At 32.1% G+C, this 19,988-nt stretch overlaps 1 protein-coding gene across 1 annotated transcript; it reads right to left on the bottom strand.

The window, feature by feature from the left end:
- Positions 1 to 1,076: 1,076 nt before the first annotated feature.
- Positions 1,077 to 4,750, bottom strand: LOC134250257 (uncharacterized). The gene is made up of 7 exons (XM_062732610.1): positions 4,616 to 4,750; positions 4,184 to 4,309; positions 2,659 to 2,813; positions 2,453 to 2,569; positions 2,202 to 2,341; positions 1,750 to 1,964; positions 1,077 to 1,434 (listed from the first exon to the last, which is right to left on the bottom strand). Exons 3-7 carry the CDS (start codon positions 2,809 to 2,811, stop codon positions 1,199 to 1,201), a joined length of 861 nt encoding a protein of 286 aa, XP_062588594.1. The 5' UTR covers positions 2,812 to 2,813; positions 4,184 to 4,309; positions 4,616 to 4,750; the 3' UTR covers positions 1,077 to 1,198.
- Positions 4,751 to 19,988: the final 15,238 nt, after the last annotated feature.

Genomic DNA, 19,988 nt, shown 5'->3' with positions numbered 1-19,988 from the left:
ACAAGTGTTTTAAAGCGATTAAAAATTTATTTTTAAACATAAAAGCATTGCACTTCCTACAGTTTTAATTAGTTTAAACTTTTTCGCTAATGTATAAATCCATGAACTATTCTTAACATCCATACAGTCAGTAAAAGTCCTCTTAACAGAAATCAAATTAGAAAAAAAAATCACAATATCCTTTTTCTTTGAAAATCAACTGTTTGGCACTTGCATGGACTTCTTTGTTTCCTTCTGAAAAACAAAGATTTAGAGAATAACTCCACTTAACAAAATGAATATTCATTTTCACAAATTATTTTAGTAAACTAAATGGTTTATTCATGTATTAGAAGATTTGAAAACTAATCATAATCAAAAATCCGATAAATACAGGGAAAATGTGTATGTTTTTGGCAACACTTCTTTCAAATATATACTAAATAAATCTATATATCTGCGTAATGCATTATTTTCAAGAAACTTCAAACTTACCTTCAAGAAGTAATAAATCCCTCCAGGATGGTGTGGGCAAACCTCATTATCCCCAATTCCTCTCATTATACGTAATATTTAGAAGGGTATATTTTATTTTTTACAAACAGCCGCTGTAAATGGAAAATGATATTCATTTTAAGAATTGTAAATTGGTTAATATATAACAATACAAATCGTATTACAATTCCAAAAACGCAATTAACCAACTTGTTAACACCCCCTCCCACCCCAACACACACATACAATCTTTCTAAATCATGTTTTGAAGTTTTCAATTTAATCAAAGTACTCAGAAGTACAGAGAGCCGGGCTTATTTAGTATTTACAGAGTAAAATGGATTTCATACATGAATCACGTTTATATTCTGATGAAAAAATTATTTTAAAACTATTAATATAAATGATAAGACACTGAAAGTGAGTTTTTCAATCCTTATACCACGGTCCGATTTTGTCAGAATCAGTCCTTTCTTACATCTAAATCCCAATACACCCCCAGTGAGGTCCAACTATGTCGAAGAATTGCTAAGTCACGCATACATGCTGAAAGAGCAAATGAGCGTATTAAGAATTAGATATATTTCTACAAAAGTCTTTCAATTATGCTGTGTTTTAGTCAATTTTCAGGATCCCCTTATGCAGGAAATTGCTCAGAATTTTGCAAGTGTAGATAACTAAGATATTAAAATTAAAATGTTTTCACCATGTTTAATATTATATCTTATAGCTGTTGTAAATACGGGAGAAATTTACAGAAATAAAAGTCCGTCAAAACAGATATGTTGATCTCCCAATTGATGTCTTTGTTAATTCTCACAATCGCACAGTCTTTTGGTGTCCAGACCATAAAATCACACAAGGATTTCCCAGTTATATGAAGCTGTCCTTGCACTTGATCATAGTATTGGTGGTTCTCTCGTAGCTTGAAGGACTTGACTCCATTAAAATTCTGAACCTCTATATGAAAAAATATATATGTTGAAGATTTTTAAAGAATAAGAATTTTCATTGGTGCCTCAATCATTAATATAAGACAAAACTATTTAACTAATAAATATTTACATGTATAAGTATTTTGTTCCTTACTGTACAATGAAGTGAGAAGGCAAATCATCTGCCATGAGGACTAACATTACAACAGAAGGAAAAAACTTTTTTAACAATTGCTAAATTGTACTTAAATTTATCCAAACTAATATATTGGAATTATTTAAAGTAATATCTCAGTACATGAAACATATTCAAACAAATACATATATACACTATTATTACCTAGGCAGAAATCATGTACTTTTTCAATAGCTTCTGGAATTGTCATATTCTTTGCTGAAAAGGGGCATTTCACCTCCAGTATTTCTGGCTTAACGTTTAACATCTCTAATATGTCAGCGAGTCCTGGATTCTGATAGCTGAATCCGAATGCAGCAGGACGACGAATGAATACATCGGGGCTTGACCCAAGAACCCCATTACATTGAGCCAGATACCTAATATGAACAGTATTATAAAGTTACAAAATAGCATTAATATGCAACACTCTGATTTTCTTATGCATTGATGACTTGTTATAAATAGAACATAAGAACAGTATATTTATATTCATTATCTTCAACTTCAGTTTAATAACTGAATTTTAAATAAATTAGCTCAAGAAAAAAATTTATTTATCATCAATTTTTATTTGCTTTAAAGAAATTGAAATTTTGCTTAGGAAAGAAATATACCAACCTGTTGGCTCTACAACTGCATCCCCAAAAGTTCTATACTTTTCAATTGCGACTTTTTCATTGCACATCCCCCAAATAATGGCATCCTTCTTTGACAGATCATAAGCTGAGCATAATCTTTTGTATAAGGAGACGGATATCTGTTATATAAGGAGCAAACTTTCAATATTTTTTGATTTTATAATTAACTGCTTTTACAAGTATCATTTATAATTACATATACATATAAAGGCATGTAAACTACCAGTATACCTATTTCTCTTGCTCGCTGCCAAAACACAACCAAAGTTTGAAGCTGTTAATCTATACTTCCTAACAGATGCCCACATGCAATTTTCCTTTTGACCAGTGGTAAGACAGGCAATCTAAAACATGAAAAAAATCTTAAAACTTAAACAACATTCATAATAAAACAGAATACATTCTATTCATTATGCAACTCATTTGTCTTTACCTGTTGGATTTCTTGATCATTTATCATTAATTTTTGCTTCATCCAAGCGATTGGATTCTCTGCAGAAATAAATTCCTGGCTAGAGATGAGGTCTTCAAGTAGAGGCACTGCAAGTGTGGGCACAGGCGGCTCGGGGGATAGTATCCAATGCATTGCTGTTGATTTAATTTAAAAAAAATTAAACCCTCAGTGAAAAAGACAACAAATACTCAATAAACCTGTACTGCAGATACATCACCAATTCTTAATACTGGTAAATATGTTAAATATTTTTTCAAACTTATTTTATTCACTACTTCAAATAAATTTTGGATTTCAATATGTATACATATGAAAAGAATGTACAAATAACTTCCTTTAAGTATATGAGAAATAGGGTGAATAATATTTAAACATTTTACTAAAGGTTGCAGTTGAGTTAAAGTTTTATGCTACGTCACGATCTTCTAGTTTGACAGATGCGTTCAAAGTAAATAGTATACGCCTCCTAACCGAAAGCTTTACGACTGGAACTTTCTTCTAATCCCTGATTGTTTGCTTGTACAACAAACTATTTCTGTGTCAAGGTTGATAATATGAGTTAATCAATCACATGAATTGTTTAGGCTGAATGCATCTGTCAAAAAAGATTGTGACGTCACTGACGTGATGCAAAACTTCACACTGAATTGAAATTGATAGTATAAATGTATAATTAAAAGTTTAAAACAAAGTCAACACAAAAACAAAAGAGACAAGAACAAAACTAAACATGTAAAAGACAAAAAAAGCAAAAGGAATGGAAAGACTGCACATCTTGTCAGAATTTCAGTCCAATGTCAAATAAGCCATTAAATATCTGAAGTCCAAAGTCCAGGTGTAATGAGTTAGTTAGGTGTTTTGTGAATATATATATATATATACATATATACATACATATATATATATATATATATATATATATATATATATATATATATATATATATATATATATATATATATATATATATATATATATATATATATATATATATATATATATATATATATATATATGTGTGTGTGTGTGTGTGTGTGTGTGTGTATATGCATTCTATCCTATCACAGTATAAATTTCCCAAAAAAGTAACAATTATAATAATTAAATAAATAAACTCGTAAACAATGTGACACTAAAATAAAACACCAGATATATTAACCTGAAAATCTCCCTACAGTTGTCAATTTCTGATATAGGAACTCCCTGTCCCTATTATTGACTGGCCTATTTGTTGCCCTAGTAATTTTTGACAAAAGTTGAAAAATGGAGCATAATACAACACTGAATGGTTTTACATATACCATGCTAGCTGCAGATCTGTAGCTTGCTGGTCTGAAAAAATTAGGATGGACGACCAGAGAGATACAATTCCATCCATTGAAAAAAGTGTATATTGCCCATAAGAAATGTGCTATTTCTCTATTTTTTATATTTTCACTTTTGGGGTACTGTCATTTTTTTAATATTTTGCACCATTCATGAAACAGTCATAATAAATGCATACCTGTAATTTATAAACCTGTCAGGTGCAAGAAAAAGTTCTTCCATCGTCTTAGTTTGATGAGGTGGCGCACTCTTTGGATGCTTAATCCAACTCTGGCGTACATCAGTTTTGCTGACATTTTTGTACCTGTATCAACATGTTCCATTAATTTACTAAGTTATATTATAGTCTTGGGGCCTAAAGTTAGATTTTATAGGTACAAGTATGCTTATATATGCCAAGGTAGTGGACTTGGAGGTTCGAGGGCACGAATAGTACCCTGCTACCTACAGTCACATGGTGCATTGCACACTTGTATATACCGGGTATATACCGGGTATATATATTGGTGTGCATGTTTTGATATAATTTCTATTTAACATTAAATTTGGTAAAGCATACCTAAAACAGACCAAGTGAATTTACATATTACATAAATTGCATATAAATTACCCATAGAGAAGAATGCTGGCTTTATGGTGACATTTGTCCATCCCATTTACACATTCACAAGTACTCTGTTCAACTGTGTAGTTAGAACGAAGAGTAATCTAATAAAATAAAAAAAAATAATAATAACCACCTAGAATTTTACTTATATTACTATCAATTTTAAAAGTAAAAAGCATGTTTACATGGAAACTTGAAAATTGTGGAGAGAGAAAAAAAAAGAATTGTATATCAATTTATTATTATGTATTAAGACATTGCATAGACGCTTTCAGTCCAGGAAATTCGGAAAGAGGTTTGTTCTGGATTTATTGCATAGGCAGGATAAAACATATATACTTCCAAACGTTTTGTACATTATGCATTATTTCGTGGTTTACACAAAAGACTTTAAAAAAAACTTTTCTTTCTTCCAAAAATCTCAAAGAAATGGGATGGATTTACAGTAACCTGGTAGCTCCGGTCTCGCATGGAGGCTTGGACAATTCCTCTTATAAACTTTGCATCTTTGTCATGCACAAACTTTAAAACGTGGTCAGATTGTACGGCAGTCTCCGATTTCCGCATAAGTTTCGTTGTACCAGCTGTATAAATTGACCAATAGGAGAACGCCATACCGCATCATTCGGGACTCCTCGGCTGATTCGGTTTGCCGAATGAGTGGAAAATTTAGCCTGGTACCCTGTCTCATCCTTGCCGAGGCAGTGACGCAGAGTAAACGAAGCAAAACAGGGACAGGGAACCAGGCTATGCGTAGGAATTTGTTCAAAGTTCTCTACTAAGAACAAATGTATTTTTGATAACTGCACAATAATAATTACAGTACAGTTTATATACACATTTAATTAATCAGATTATGAGTATAAATTGTTTCAACAGCGATTACAAGTAGATACACTATATTTCAGAACGTCAGTTTAATTTGGCGACTATTGGGTCAACATCCTGCCTTGAACAGGATCCCATAAGCCGGCTATTGCTCTTTGAGCAATAAGCCCGGCTAAAAATCTACCTATAAGCCTAGGATGATTATACTAAAGCACATGTACACATTAATAAAGAAAACTCACGCTAGACATGAGTCACATTACATATGTTAAAACGCAATCATCATGATCATGATTAACTTAATTTATCGCAATTTACTTCAAAAACAACAAATAATCCGCCTAGTTTAAATATCAATGAAATGTACTACAATCATTTACAAAGAATGATTTAAGATTATACATCTATGCACAATGAATACTACTTTTGATTTAACATACCACAGGTGATGTAAAATATTCCCCAAATCCTGTTCTTTGCCTTTCAAGCTTTAAGAATGCTGCCTGGTTTTTCAAAATCTTGATAAGTTGACCTATATAGATCACGTGGAAATAGTTTGCAGCAAGGAGCGGTTGCATCAGCGCTGATCACGGCATCCCGCTGTGTTACTCAATTAAATTTTGATTAACACATTATGGGAGAGGAAACAACACAAGTAAATAAATGCACTGCCTTACTTTATTGAACTACATCACATCCAAGAAAAATATTTTTAAAACGACTATTTTATAATTTCGCAACGTTTTTAGGAATGTGGAACAACAATTAAAACAATTAAAAAAGACCTGATTAAAAAACATTTTGTCTAAATTTTATTTTTCCTCAATATGCTTTTAAAGATTTAAAGTAATTTATAACAAACAAACAAACAAAAAGTATATGGAAAATGTTTTGTAGGATTTGAATTAAAGATGTTTATTGTTTTTATAACGTTTTAACAATGTTTTCCAAACATTTTACGACAATGTTATATTCATGTTTTCTGTTAACATTTGTACCCAGAGTTTAAAATAACTCATTCAATTTTAAAATAAATATTTTTCAATTTGAGTCAACTTAACACAATTAATACACCACACATTGTGTATATTCTTAATATCATATTGTGAGTCTTTAGAATAGTTTTATTCCCCAAACAATGGAATATGAAAATATTTTTTCCATGCTATTCTTTTTAATCTCCATATCCTTCTTCTAATATTAAAATGATTATTAATATCATAATAAAATGTTATGTAAAAACTATTTTTTTTAGAAACTTCCTTCCAAACAGTATTAAACGAAATGAAAAACATTTTTAAAATGTTATTGAGAAACGTTTTCTATAAACGTCCTTATAACCTAACTAAAGCTTTATAAAACATTTTACAAACCTTTGTCGAAAACGTTTTGGAATAACATCCTTACAAGTGGAATAAAATGTTTTGAAAACGTTTTGTGCTACCTGGGATGCCAACTGTCAAAAATAAAACAACACAAAAGAAAATGAAGTAAATTGAAAGTGGAACAGGAAACTAAAGAAAAAATGCTTACCCACCCACCCCTTCCCCTCCTCCAGAAAGCTTTACAGAGAATCCATAAGCATCTGAAAAAAAATTCAGGGTTCAAGACGTGAGAATGGGATGTAAATGGACTCAATTTGCAGTAAAAACTGCCCAAAAGCCCTAAGCAGAGATTATTAACTTCCCCTTTTAACATAATCAAGTGATCACCCAGTCACCCACCCACCCTTTTTTTTTTACAGAATACTCAGAATCCTTGACCAAGTTAACAATATTTCCTTACACAAAGCATACAAAAGTTGTAATACTCTCAAACTATGAAGATCATTTAAAAATAGCCTATAGTCTGCAACGTGGTCTTCATGTATTCTTTACAAAAAAATTGACATTGGCGTCAGTTGGAATTCAAAAACATCCATAATCACGATCAATTAAGATAGATAACAAATGGAGTTTTATTTTTTTTTAAACCTTACCACAGCTGTATATATAAAATTACCAGTAACTGTCATGCTGTATTTTTGGATAACTTCAGTATGTCCTGCTGCATGTGCTGCGTATGCTCTTAAATCGTACTTTTGCAAATTTGTACTGAATTCATATTTATCATTGAATTTGTAAATTTCATATCTTTACCATCCTTGTTAGTTATAATAGTAAGTAATGATAAACGGTAGTGCGATTTTGTCAAGTACGACCTCGTTATGGTCCAACAATGTTATAGTCCGATATTATTATAGTCCGAATTTCAGCAAATTAATAGGATTGGACCGTTCAGCGAAGATCCGACGTTGAATCAATTTTGACAGTTCAGCTCAATTTGAATTCAATGTTGAATCAATGTTACTTTTCCAACGTCTAAAGCCAACTTCAACTTATATATATTGAGTGCCTGCTGGGATTAATTAATAATAAAATTTAACCTTTAAGCTTTTGATAAATGTTCGAAATTTGACGAGTCACAGTTGACATTGACACCCCAAGGAAAGCCATTACGAACCTCCTCCCACTGACGCATCGGTTGACAATGGGTTTCTTTGGGTTTCAATTCCTAATGTTACCTTCAAAAACGTGCACTATCTATATAATAGAATCCTGTTAATGAGTTTTATTGCATGCTACAGGTTACATTGCATACTCATGAGACCTGTTTCTGATCGTTAATATTAACTGAAAGTTTTCTAAAGGTGCTAGGTGCATTGTATAATGATTAAAAACATTTTTTCATATATTATTATATATATTTCGTTTGAGAACGAACCTTCTTCAATTATGATATGAAAAAGGCCTGGAATGTGCTGTCCATGAGCAGAAAGAAAAAAGTATCAAGTTTGCAAACATCAAAGTAGTTTAATGCATAGTTTTATATACATGTATACAGATTTACATGACATATTAGCGTCCACGAAAGTATTTTTTGCTTCACACTATTTAGGGGTTCAATTATCTACAAACGTAAAAATAATTTTTATTGATTTAAGTATTTAAGACTTAAGAACTAATTGATTGACCGTACCTTTTTGACTGTTTTTAATGTCCCTATCGAGAATATTTTTTACGCATATGGAGAACCCACTACTTGTCTATGGAAAGCTGCATATTTTGTCTATACTCGACATTGAGGGCCATTAAGCAGGGATGAATCTTTTTCGTGCCAGCACCTACTGTGACATAGGGCGTTTGTTTACCATGGCCTCACCCTAACAAAGTGGGTTTCGAACCTGCAAAGATTTACTTCTTACTACGCGACTCTAGAACAGACGTATGCTCTAACCACTGCGCCACGCGGGTAATCTGTAGTTTAGAATTATTAAAGTAAAAATTGGTATTGGTAATTTTGGGAATCAACAAACTAAAATGTATCATTAAAAAATCATCCTTAACCATAGAATAGGGTAGACTCTAGAACAGACGTATGCTCTAACCACTGCGCCACGCGGGTAATCTGTAGTTTAGAATAATGAAAGTAAAAATTGGTATTGGTAATTTTGGGAATCAACAAACTAAAATGTATCATTAAAAAATCATCCTTAACCATAGAATAGGGTAGATGTTTTTCGAATGACATGGTAGTTTATTTGCTGTCTTAGAAATTTAAATATGAAATATATTTTTTTTTAAAATCATACTTTTCTTCTCCCATCAGAATTGTACAGCTTCGAATAGAATTGATAAAGCGAGTTTGAAATCTAGCAGGAATGGTGGCGTATAAAAATATTTTCTTTTCTGCTTCTAAAAAAATACAAAAATGAATTTCGTTACAATTTTCAAACAATCAAAGACTTTAAGACATTTTCAAATGTAAGGTAAATTGACAATAAGAGATTAAAGTTTTAAAATATATCAATATTACAATTATGATAGCATAAAAAGCTTCCAATCTTAGTACAGATTTCAGCAAAAAATCGTAGAGAGTGGTTTTTCTTTGTTGATAAACGATCGAAACGTTTTGTTTTTTGTATCATTTTGTATTTTTAAATGATAACTGCATTATATGTGAAATTATGAAAAATTTAAATATAGGAAGCACATAAAATAAGTATCATATCTAAACATGTAAGATAAATAGAGAAAAATTCGGATTAGACAATATCCAGTTTAGTTTAATTATTCATGTCAATTTGCTAATATCACGTTATAGATCCTACATATTTTAATATTTTTTTATGCAAAGAAAAACATTTTATCATTTGAAATAGAAGAAGGCATCGTATGATTGCCAATAGTGATTTATAGTCTTATTATACAGGGAAAAGGTTATGACATTGACCTGACCTTGCCTCTAATATAAAAAGGTCAAAACTAACCTAACTAATCCATTACTCAGAAATATTGTTTTCTTGATTCTATGAAAATTACATTATACATTTATAGACTGAGTTCGAGGGCAACATGCGTTTTGTCGGACCCAAGAACCAAACTGTCTGCCTGAGGTTGTAAGGCCAAAGGCAGACAGTTTGGTTCGAGGGTCCACAAAATGCATTTTGCCCGAAAACTCCGTCAATAAATGTTTTGTTATACCTTTCATTACATGTATTTTATATTCCGTGATGTAACCTCAGATTCGTCACTGTTAACCACCAACGAATAAAATTAAGATTAAGCTCCTCCCATTCTGTGACGTAAGCGGACCAACATCTCATCGACCGGTCCAACATCTCCCTCAGCGGTCCAACATCGATTTTTTTATGCCCGCTCAGCAAAAAATTGGATATGTTGGACTTTCTTTCGAATAGTTTTGTATAGGAAGACTTTTTTAAAGGTATAACAATAGTTTTGAAATACAAGAAATATGAAAAGAATCCTACCTTTAAAAAAAGATATTAAATCTACTGCAAAATTAAAATGCTTAGCTACTGACGAAGCTGATTTTACGATAAATTCCCTGCATTTCTAACAAAAAATGAAAATTAAAATCTGAATAAAGGTAAATCAACTGAATTTTATAATATATTCGCACCACCAGAAATTAACAAAGGTAACATAAGATCACACTCACTCGCTTTATAGGTCTTAAATGCAGAATGAAGATTTATGACATGTAGTTTTCCTTGTTTGTTGTTTAAAGCCCTTTCGCGGTTTTTTTTTTTCACTCATACGTAGACCTCAACGTTTGTTATAGGACCGACGACATCGAAAACTAAGAATTCTGTGCTTATATTTACATTCTAATTTTTTCTAATTTCTTTTTTCATTATTGTTTTTTCCATTATTCTTTAACATGAATTTAGCGGCTTTCAGAGGTTTTTGAATAATAGACGTAAAGACCGTTCGTGACGTTGGAAAGGTAAATAACGCATGTAAATATTGCGAGGAAAAAAATGACAAATTAATTTTTTTTTTTTTACGTTAATTTTATAGGATAGTTAGTTTTATAAAATTGGGTCAAAATAATTCAGCTTCTGGTGTACGTAGAGTATTAAAAATGCATAATTTATAGTTCCCACTGTGTATTCTACCGCGATATTACAAGGTTTTGCTTGTGTTATAGAGATTTGAACGTCTTGGATTTCTAATGAATTTCATAAAGAAAATTACACTGAATGTAAATACACAATAAACAATTCTACGAATACAATACAAATGAAAAATTATCAAATACAAAAAAAGAATTTGTACAATGCAATTGAAAAATACAGAAAGCAAATAAAATATTCAACAATTCAAATGTTCTATAATGCAAAGGAAAAATTATAGAAAACAAATAGAAAATTAAAGGATTCAAATGAAAAGTTATAGAATAATAATAAAAAATTATGCTAAACAATAGCAATAATATCTAACACGAATGGAAAACAATATGATATGAATGTAAATAAGAATTATGCAATGAAAGAGAAACCAAATGGAAGAGATGGAATATTGCAGCGTTTAACGTACCTTATTCTATTTAATGTGTAACTGCTTAACATTCTCCACTTATAATTTCACATTATGAATTTTATGTGTATGACAATAAAAATATTGCATTATGCTTAAATATTCGCATGTAAAGATAGTTAAGGAACTATATATACAGGCAAAGAACATAAAAGGGTAAACTGTTCTCTTCTTTTTCTAATCAAGGAGATATTTCTGTAGATTACATATTATAAACAAGCTAATTCAATAAATTTGTGTCCCCCGCTAAAGGAAAAAATTAGAGAAAGTGCTGACATCTGAGCTGGGGGGGGGGGTCTAGTGGGGAGGCTTTGAGAAGGGCAATTGGGAGTTATGGTTTAAATTCAACTTCAAAATCTCGAAAGATTCTTGAAATATAACCTAGAATTTTACACACACAAAATGTATTAATTAACGGCCTTGCACCTTTTTGACCTCGAAAAATTTTGGGCCTTCCTAAACGCTCAGAAAATTGTAGCATCAAATATCATTTCAAAAGCTTAAAGACTTTTCAAAATATTGCACGAAAACGAAAATGATCATTTGACCTCAAAGTCAATAGGGGTCTTTCATGGGCCATAGGAAATTATTGTGTAGTAAAATTTTACTGCAAACGCTCAAAGGCATTTAGAGAAATCGCATGGAAACTAGAGTCACAGACAGACAGAACTACAGACGGACGGACAAACATTTAAAGGGGGACAATATCAGAGTAAACATGTATGACTTAAGTTCTGAGATACTAACTTATAATAAATGAATATGTAGAAAAAGTTCCAAAATACTTGTAAGCTTGTTCTCTTACAATTTTGTGAACATTTGAATATACTCAGTATGTTAAAATTTTGAATTCTAATATGTTTGTAGCATGAAACATGTGTGGATAACGAACACTATTCAAGATCAAAACTCAATAAAACAACGCAAATAGGAGTAGAGCAAACACGGACCTCCAAAATATCAGAGGTGGTATCCGGTGCCATGGAGGAGTGAACATCCCCTGCCAGCCGGTCACATCGGAAAATCCATCGTCAATTCTGTATATAAATAATGGACTAACAAATTGTATGAAAACATCAGTCAGCATTTGACTTAAGGTCAGACGACACGTTCCTCAAATATATGTTTTGTATCTCTTGGTATTATATAAAAAATTATTCATATTTGTCATTCTCTTCCGATTTCTACATTGTTTTAAAAATGTTTTTAAATTTAAGAACATAAAAAATTGTGTTTTAGGCCATTTAGAAGATTACCCATAAGGGTTATATAAGAAATATGACCCTATGGTATCTTGGCCAAATGCCTGGTAAGGTACCCTAATTTTTTGTGAGAAAACTTAATTAGGTACCTCTACTTCAATGACGAATTCTTAAGAAAAGTTATATATTTTTGAGGAACGTGTCGTGTGACCTTAATGAATAATTGATAACTACAAATACAGGAAAATTTTCGCCCCCGTTTAATTTTCGACCCTTTCGCTCTCTTCTTGATTGGGTGAATTTAAAAATGGGTGTATTCAAATTACATAGCATAACTTTTTAAACAGAACTATGAATGGGCGAATTTAAAACGGGGCAAAATTGTTTGCAAGTGCAAAAGGGCGAAAATATCCCTATATACAGTAATTTTGATGATAAAGGGCTCCTTCCTAAACTTTTCTCAAAAGCTGTAATTAAATGTATTGCATAGTACATTTATATAAATTATGATATTTAATCAACTCCATGATCCATGATTTTCACTTGAATTTAAAAATGTTCATTAAGACAAGTTAAAGATTTTTCACGATATATTAAATTTTTAAAGATATATCTAAAAGCATACATGTAGGTCCAAACAAAGAAATTTCCTATGGGTTAGCAGGTTGCACAATCGACAGGTTAAAAAGATCGGTGATTTTTTTAATTGGACAAGCGTATGTTACTCGGTATTTATCTTGGCGTGCGAATGCAAGACCTAGAGGTTGTCGAGTTCCATCTTCTTTATTGATGACGTGCACGGCAGATCCAGAATCTCCATTATAAAAGAAAATGTCTTCTTCATTTTTAGAAAGATCGTGAATTTGATAAGATTCATCTACTTGAAAGAAAATTCCACGTATTGTTTTAGTAAAAAAACGGGTATGTGATGGAAATGTTTTGAAAATCCCTGTAGTTTCGTCAGATGTTCTGCCGTTTTTAATGACATCATATTCCTCATAGTCATCATCAGAATCTATTTCGAAATTTTGGGATGCCTCATGCATTTTGTCTAAAAATAAAAAAAAAAGAATTACCAGTGTTATTTTTGTATTATCAGAGTATCAAAAGATTTTTTTCTGTTTTAAATTTGCACTGACACAATTGTGTTAATCAGGAAAGATAAACGTTTGCAATTGTCTCCTCTGTATTTTCCCAGTTGAAAAACTGCTCATTTACTAGAAAAAGGCAAACAGGTGAAAATTTTCCAGTATATAGTACAGAATACCATAGGATAGGGATAGAGAGAGGGAGGATTGATTTTGCATTTTCTTAAAAAAAACAATTGATAATAGAAACAGCAACATCGATTTTATGAATGACCCTTGCAGTTCTGTTTAAAACCTTTTTATTGTGAGGGAAAAATTTAAAATCATTCCATCTAAAAACAAATGCTTGATCGTATTTTACTTATTTTACGTACATTGAATTTGTTTTCCGTCAATTCTAATGAAAGCCGCATCTACACCAACAGAATTGTGAGTTCCAAAAAATGAATCTTCCACTTGTCCAATTATATTGTTGTACATGCTTGCACTGTCTCGAAACGATGGGTGAACAATTTGATAAATTTGATTTGTAACTGAACAATCAGAAAGTTTTCTTTGATTAAGTTCTCCAATAACATCATCTGTTAATGCAACATGAGCTGCTGTAAGAAATCCATCACATGAGTTATGAGAAGAAAGAAGTCGTCTCTTAACGAAGAATCCAAACGAGCCTGAATCCTTATTGCCATATTTACCAACGCTGCACCCAAGATTTAAAGCAGTGCAATTTCTGCATTTTCCCAATTGAAGAAAATCTTCCCGAATGTTGCATTCATATCCCTCCAGAAATTGTGGTAAAGGCTCTTCGCCAAATGGAATTAAATCTGCATCTAGGCAATACAGAAGTATGCACGGTTCATCAATGATACTCTCTCCACTACACTTTACCGGGCTCATGGTTATTGATATTAAGGTAGAATGTTTTGCAAACAGTTTGTCTTTATTTTCTTTTAAAATCTTTTTGATGCGCTTCTTTGTGTCTTTGTATTTTTTTGAAATCTTTTTTGTGTCTCTTTTAAAACAACGCCCCTCTGTGCCTTGTTGCAGAGAAGTTTTAGACTTCTTGAACTTTGATTTAGATTCAACATTGACGAATTCAAACGAAGCACTCTCGGGTACATGTACTGCATTATCTCTACAAAATTGTTCTAATGTTTTATCATGGTTTTCTAAAAATACTTTCATTACGATAGCCTCTTTCTTTCTTCCTGCTATAAAATGAAGAACTGATGGACATCTTTCAATATTCTCTATTTGAAATTCCCGAAGCATCCATTCATCTATAACTAAAAAAAAATATGTAATATTTTTCAATAAAATGCTATGCAGTACGAAATCTCATTTCTTTCATATCTATCCATGTTAATATTCTTTAGAAAACTAGGGCAAAAACGCTCAATATCTTTAACTTTGATCGATTAAGTAATTGTATTATGAAATTTGCATCCATTGTCTTCATTACTCATTCATTTCTTTCAGGACTATTTAGGAACAATCTTAATGTTTTTATCAATTGTTCTGCTATTTTTAAAAATTTTAATCCGCAACTCTGCCGAAATGAAATCAAAATATTGAAAAAAAGGCTATGAGTTTAATTTATTACTTTTTAAGTGATGTTCAGAAAATTAAAACTTTAAATCAAAGATACAGCAGATTCTTCCACATCTGTTTCACATGTGTGGATGTTTGCTGACTATAGTACATAAAAACAATTTTACTTCAACAATGTCGTTTAAAGGCATTATTATAGTTATAATGACCTTGTTAGCAGGTATACATGTAACCTACATACTTGTCTAATATATAGCTATATATTCCTTAAAATTGTGTTTATCATTAAAGAAATAAAATCGTTAATTTCAAAAATGAAAAATTGAATTTTAAATGCAAAACAATTGAGATATCTAAAAATAGATAACTATTATTTATTTTTTACATAATTTTATCTTTACATACGCTTTTTTTGGTCTACAATGGGCATCATTCTGCTTGCGTCTGCCAGATTTGCATTGAATCTCATTAGTTCTTTTGCAGTTTGATGAAGAATACCCCTCATTTTTTCAACGACATAGTTGATCATCTTAGCCTTCTTTTCTGCAAGAATCATCTCATATATGGCGTGTCCTTGTTTTTCCAACCATATAATGCGCATGTCATCCGACATTAAAAGATAATGTTTATGTCCGAAAGATTCATCAAAAGGGTCAAAGAATCGAACAAGAATACCAAATACAATGGTAGTAATGGCTAGGGATCCGGTTAATTTGATTGTAAAATCTTGAATAACAGCTTTATTTACTTCGCCGGGAAGTTTTTGCTCAAAGATCTTTTGTATGTGATTCACAATACCGGCTAAAATCTCTTGTAAAAACGCTTGTCCAACTCTCTCAAATAGTTTCAGGTTAAATATTGTTTTTGCATGTATAGCCTTATGCATTTGCTGGTAATGATATGGCCTTATATACTGTTCCCTAGGATCAATGTCAATATTTCTGCAATGATTTCGAATTTGTTCAAATGAGAACGATATATTTGCAGCCTTTTCCACAATTGTTTGAATGTCTCTCATCGGTATAGCATCCATAACTGTTTTTACTCGAACTTTAAAAGTATTAAGAGTATATATTATACAAAAAGGAAGGTATTCCTTTGCGTCATCTAATTCATGGAAAATCATAATATCGTCTTCTTCAAAAATGTGCTTATATTTTTTATAAACAGCTAGTTTTGCATCTATAACACACACAGAATCGCTGCTCACAAAAAATGATCTTGGCAAATGTTTTAAACTTAAGAAATGTTCCAAGGAATCTTTTGGCTGTATGAAAAAAAAAACATAATATAAAATTAATTATAAATTAGATTACAAAGTTCAACAGATGCTTTTTTTCTCAAAAAATGATTCAAACTGGAGATATATCCATAAAAAGTTGTTCTTACACCTACATGTACTATCCTATAAAGAATAGTTTGATTGTATACTGTTTAGCGTCCCTCTCCAGAATATTTGACTGATATGGAGACGTCACCATTGCCGGTGAAGGGCTGCAAAATTAGGCCTATGCTCGGCTATTACGGCCTTTGAGCAGCTAGGGATCTTTATCGTGCCACACCTGCTGTGGCACGGGGCCTCGGTTTATACGGTCTCATCCGAAGGAACGCCCCATTTAGTCGCCTTTTACGACAAGCAAGAGGGTACTGAGGACCTATTCTAACGCGGGTCCCCAAGTGGAATAAAAAATAAAGGTATTTTATTTACTTTGTGGTAAAGTGTAAATATTTGAAAAGTGTATATAGTTTTCGTATCCAAGGTAGGACAAGATGTTCCTCAATAGCTGTTTTGTATATTTTTGTAATGTATGAAAAATATTCAGAACTTTAATTACATTCAAATTTTTAAACCAGTTTCTGAATGTCTCTTTAAAAATCCAAACACTAAACACTTTGAGATTGAAAAATGATTTTTTTTTCCAACAGGAGTATTTAAAAAAACTGCACTCTGGTATTTTTCACAAATTCTTGGTAAAAAACCTCAATTGTTTTTTTTTTGAGCAAACACGTTTAAGTAGCAATAATTCAATGACAAAATCTTGGAAAATTTTATATATTATCAAGGAACGTGCTATCTGTCCTCATAGACATGCATAGTATTATTGTCTTATTGTTATTAATTAATAAAATACCACTACCAACGAGATGTGTCGTTTTATTTCGAACCTAATATACACATGTTAACATTTGTATACCATCTTACTTTACAAACATTACCTCCTGTACAGTAAGGACTTTATTCGAAGGTTTTACGTTCACTTTGAAGATGCAAACAAGACCGTCGCCAGCATTTCTATCGGAAAGATGGATGGGATCCACTAAGAGGACACTGCTTTCTAACGATTTTAATCTGCTCTTAAATTCGTCGATGTGTACAAAATCCAGAAATTCCTGAACCAAGGAAGTTTCAGATGTCTTTGGATTGATGTTTTCCATCGCTCTTAGGACAGGAAATACTTGTTGTACATCTTTATATTCTAAGCAAAGTCTCTTAGGAAAATCAGTCCCTTGTTCTGTAAAAGGAATGTGTTAACTAGATATCGTGCGTTAAACAACAAAAAGGCATATACATTTCAAGCAAAAGGATTTTTTTTTTCGTTTTTTTTCCTACTGTTCTACGAGTCAAAGAAAGGAATGATGTATCATCTGTTTAACAGTTAAAGCTGACATAAATTCTTAAAAACACAACATTTTAATCTATGTACGAATTGTTTCATATCAACTATAACCGTATTCCGCCATATTTCTTTCAGATACCTTGTCTCATTGTAACGATATATACCCCAATGCGCTCGTTACACTTGAATGAAGGATATGGAAATAACGAACAGTATTCAATCTCAACGTCCATTAAACAAATATACAAAATAAGAGCTGAGCAAAGACGGACCCCCGAAACATCAGATGTGGGATTAGGTGCCATGGAGGAGTGAGCATCCCCTGCTGACCAGTCACACCCGCCGTGTGCTCGTTGTCATAATCAGGATATAACGGAAAAAATCCGTGGTCAATTCAGTGTACAAACAATGGACTAACAATTGGTATGAAAAACGTCAGTCAGCATTTCATTCAATGATAAATTGTATTTGCTGACAAGGTCATTGTAGCGACCATAGAATTTACGAAATGATGACTTCAAACGAGTCCGCTGATATTCTTGTTTCATCAACTTGCTTGTCAATAATTTACCTCGTTTAAGAAATTGTTCATACGTAGAGCATGCTCTTGCGTATCGAATCAACTGAGATATAAATACTCCGTATGCAGGTGATGAAGGTATATTACACTTGAATTATTTTTTGGCTTGAGCATTGACTTGTGTACATCTCTGACGGTAAAGCATATGAGAATACATGAGGTGTTCAAGACATTTCAAAACTACAATAAGCAATATAATAATCCTATTTCTGAATAATTATTGATTTGAATCAAAAGTAAAAAAGAAAAAAAAGCAAGCTTGGAAGACAAATTTAGATGAACTAGTACTATTTTTACAGTTCGCCAATTTATGCAGAATAAACTTGAAATAAAAAGCAGCAAGATCTGCAAACACATTTTGAAATTTTTTGAATGGAACAAAATAACCAAAGTCTTTCATTTGCAGGTCCTATGCAATTGATGCATATCGAGAAGACGCCTCGAACACTGTAAACGTACCCATACATGGTAATAAGGCTGAAAGGATGGGTGGGTAAAGTTTTAAACTGCTGTTCATTAAGTATAACTGTAGATTGTCTATCTGCATGTAGTTCTAATATACATTATATACAAAGTCATGTATTTAGTCTGCAGTTGGTTTGCGTCGCAAAATTTATTTGTCAATTATAACTACTGATTATTTTAGTACTAATCTCAAATCTAAACTAAGTAATTTGATTTACGGTTATTACTTCAAATCTTAAAAGCTATTAACTGAAATATAATTATGTGTACATCTAAACGTTTTTTTAACACAAACACACGGAGAAAGGCCATCTCCTGTTTAGATTGACATTAAGGCATTTTTTATGCAGGGGGGGGGGGGGGGCATGCAAAAATGATAGAAATGACCTTTATCTAAATATTCTTGGAAGACAGACATTTCTGTCGAACTCAATTCTGAGATTTTTTTTTGAAATATGTCACTCTGACCACAAAGAATGTGCAGTTTTTTAAATTATGTTGTTACATGAAGTCTTTCGAGATTTCAGTATCCCTGCCTGACAGTCTAGCTATGTTTTTATATAAAAATAATTCCTGTAGGAGTACTTGGGAGATAATCTTAAAAGCTAGGGTAGGGATACTCGAAACCTGGATGAATATGGATAATTTTTATTTACTCTTTCTCTCTCTCTCTCTATCTCTTTCTCTCTCTTTCTCTCTCTGTAACCATCCGTTAGGGCAATAATAGGTATAAAATCCTACCGACTGCTGGCTCGCAGGGAGCCATTCAACAACCTGCAACTCTTGAACCGAGGCCGGCTGTCAATCAAGAAGCTAATCAGGTCTCGATTGATTACGCTGAACTAGCTAAACAAATACTGATGCAACAGAATTTAGATACGCGCACAGCTGCAGCATCTCAATCTCTACCTCTGAATCAACCTACAACAGTGGTGTCCCCCGGGACGTTAACTCCAAGCCAACTAAATGAACAAATTGCCCCAGTGCTATCTACAGGAATGTCATCTGCACATGCCTTATCAGCGTCCCAACCAAGCGACAACGGTAATGCCCCCTGTGGCGTTAACGAGCCAGCCTAATTTACAGACCGCTCCAGCGCTATCTACAGAAAAATCTACCGCAGCTGCCTCGCCACTCACATCTTTATTAGACACGGGTTTTG

The sequence above is a fragment of the Saccostrea cucullata genome, unplaced genomic scaffold (assembly GCF_032062105.1).
Source record: "Saccostrea cucullata isolate Sc308-1 unplaced genomic scaffold, CSIRO_AGI_Scuc_v1 ctg3550, whole genome shotgun sequence".
NCBI lineage: Eukaryota > Metazoa > Mollusca > Bivalvia > Ostreida > Ostreidae > Saccostrea > Saccostrea cuccullata.
This window is presented reverse-complemented; position numbering and strand designations above follow the sequence as displayed.